Below are 2,567 nucleotides of genomic sequence, written 5' to 3'. Positions count from 1 at the left end.
GGTGGACGTGATTGCCAAAGTTATGAAGAACTTAAAAAAATTTTAGGTTTGAATATTAATTTGTAACATCACATTTATTTTTACATGATGCAAGACTTAAGTTTTTGCTTGCGACAGGTGATCGAGAAGCTAGAGCCTAGAGAGGAGGAGTTGCACCTTCTCTCGCGAGGAAGGCCACTATTAGAAGCTCCGAAAGAGATAAGTCAGGTAGTACACATTTACAGGTACTTGGCACAGATTTATTTCCATATGGCACGCACCTTTTATTTTGCGGCACAAACTTATAACCACTTGGTACACATTTAATTTCATTTGGTGGCACTTAGTTAAAGACATACTCTAAATTGGATAATTGTGTTGTTTTAGTTTCCATCATCCAGCCAGAGTGAAGGACCTACATTGGAAAGCTTACATACCCGCTTAAAAGTGGCTGAGAGGTATTTGTTTTTGGTTGATAAGAGGGTGTCCAGAATTGAGAAAGTCCTCTGAGATAATGGTCTCTTAGTGGATGACGAAAATGTTAAGCATGATACAGATTTTACCGAGGTAAGCAATGTTTGATGAATTATTAACTATGTTGTCGTGGGGATCATGGTTGTTGTTATTTCTTAAATACAACTCATTATTAGATGAGTGAAGAGCATACTGCAGTTGAAGCTAAGGACAAAGGTGTAGTGGAGAAAGATGAGATTCAGGATAGTGCAGATGAGGTGGAGGTATGTAATTATTTGATTTTGATAAAAAAAATTTTATCATTATACTATCTTGTTTATTAGATGAATTGCATATTGTTATCAGGTTATTTGACCCACTGATGTTGAGGGTGAGAAAGAAGGTGGACCTATCTCCACGAAATATGTTTCCTCCTTATGCCGGCACGTGAAGTTTGGAGCACGTGAGCGAAAGGCAACAGAGAAAGCAAAGGCCATAGCACACTTTTCAAATACTTATAGAAGGGCAAAAAAGAAACAAAAAATAGCCTCTCTAGGTGAAGGTAGTAGGGCACTAGCAATTAAAAAGGAGGATTTGCCCACTCGGTCGAGTAAATTATTGGAGCCTATCACTACTGCACTTATGGAGCTCCGCAAGTCAATTCCACTTGACAAAGAAACATCACCCCCTATAGAGGTATACAAATTTGTTCTGTTCCTTAAATATTCTGCGTACATATGCAATTTGCTAATCCATATCATGTTCTTTGGTAAGTAAAATTGTTGTATTCTCATTTTATTTCACTTAGCTTTTAGAAGAAACCACTAAATTCATTGATGTTGAAAGAGTGGAGACGCCAAAGAGTAAACTGAAAATGGCAAGGAAACATACATATTACGGAAAGGGGGAAGGTGTGCTCCCTATGTACCATGAAGAAGCTATTGATTTCTTCCTTCAAGAAAATCACATGGAGTAAGTTACCTAAATTAAGTTTGCAATTTCACATTTATCACTATGTAAGTAGCTTAAATATTGGAATGAATTTTGTAGGCACACCATTTGGGAGGATGCAGATACTTTGAAACCATCATGCAACGGTGATGCTATAGAGCAGCTCCTACATGATGGGCCACTACGCAGTGATGTAGGTTAATTAAAGACATATACCTCACATGTATTTCTCTTCTCAACGGTTCTATTTGATGAAGTTCTTTTAATAAATGCAGGTCGTCAACATTTACTTTCGTGTCATGGAGCTTTGACATCGAGAAAAGACTGAGTCTGTTGATTACCCATCTATATTCTTGCGCTGTGAAATACAGGTTTTGAATCACCCAAAATTTTTTAAGACTCTCCTACAAATTATGTGTATTCTGACATAATGAATTTTGTAGGCTGCCGTGAATCGACATCTATTGTCCATTGGTGAGGTAACTACTGATGTTACGAAAAGTATTTTATAATCCTTGCAGCCTAGTATTATAAAATGGTTAGGGGACATAGAACTCTGCAATCTCCAAAACTATAGATATCTATTCATTCCAATGAATATGGAATGGCATTGGTATTTACTTGTTTTGGACTTGAAGCAGCAGTGTTTTCAATGCTACAATTCTATGTGGAGCTTCAATGATGCAAACTATAATATTAAATTTGTGAGTGTCAGTTGAAAGATTTGTTACATTTTTTTTTTATTCACAGGTACATTAAAAATAATATATTCTTCACATCCATGTAGGCATCATTTCTGCGATTTTGGCTAAGCGACCGCGTAGGATACCATATCCCGGAAATTATCATTCATGAAATTCGAGAGTGTCCACAGCAAATGCCGGATACTCTCGACTGTGGGGTATACTTGCTCATGTATGCGGAGGAACTGACACGGGGCACTTCGAGACCATTGCTGGAACAGTTCAAGGATCCCTCTTTATATAGAAGCTGGGTTGCAGGCAATATTTTGTTGAATGACCATTGCAGTACAAATGATAGTTTCTGGAATTGGTATGAGAAGATATGTAGAAAGAGAGATTAGAGCAGGCAACCTACTCCTACATTTTCTTTTTTTGTGTAATGTAACAATGAGACAGTTATGATGAATACATTTGTATTATTGAGATGATTGGCATTATTGT

General features: G+C 37.0%; 1 protein-coding gene and 1 long non-coding RNA gene across 2 annotated transcripts; both read left to right on the top strand.

Annotated features, from left to right (window-relative positions):
* The first annotated feature begins 819 nt into the window (after nucleotides 1-819).
* LOC108511891 lies at nucleotides 820-1,694 on the top strand. The gene is made up of 4 exons (XM_039127747.1): nucleotides 820-1,128; nucleotides 1,241-1,404; nucleotides 1,483-1,576; nucleotides 1,659-1,694. Exons 1-4 carry the CDS (start codon nucleotides 1,075-1,077, stop codon nucleotides 1,692-1,694), a joined length of 348 nt encoding a protein of 115 aa, XP_038983675.1. The 5' UTR covers nucleotides 820-1,074.
* A 253-nt stretch (nucleotides 1,695-1,947) lies between these two features.
* LOC120111228 lies at nucleotides 1,948-2,567 on the top strand. The gene is made up of 2 exons (XR_005512308.1): nucleotides 1,948-2,087; nucleotides 2,171-2,567. It is a non-coding gene; the product is annotated as an uncharacterized LOC120111228 (long non-coding RNA).

This window comes from Phoenix dactylifera, chromosome 6 (genome assembly GCF_009389715.1).
Source record: "Phoenix dactylifera cultivar Barhee BC4 chromosome 6, palm_55x_up_171113_PBpolish2nd_filt_p, whole genome shotgun sequence".
Lineage (NCBI taxonomy): Eukaryota > Viridiplantae > Streptophyta > Magnoliopsida > Arecales > Arecaceae > Phoenix > Phoenix dactylifera.
This window is presented reverse-complemented; position numbering and strand designations above follow the sequence as displayed.

What these genes read in the sequence shown, in the direction of transcription:
- LOC108511891 (XM_039127747.1), top strand. Translation starts at nt 1,075, where the DNA reads ATGGAGCTCCGCAAGTCAATTCCACTTGACAAAGAAACATCACCCCCT. An exon ending in CTTCAAGAAAATCACATGGA is followed by an intron (nt 1,405 to 1,482) that starts GTAAGTTACCTA and finishes TGAATTTTGTAG; the next exon opens with GCACACCATTTGGGAGGATG. An exon ending in ATGGGCCACTACGCAGTGAT is followed by an intron (nt 1,577 to 1,658) that starts GTAGGTTAATTA and finishes TAATAAATGCAG; the next exon opens with GTCGTCAACATTTACTTTCG.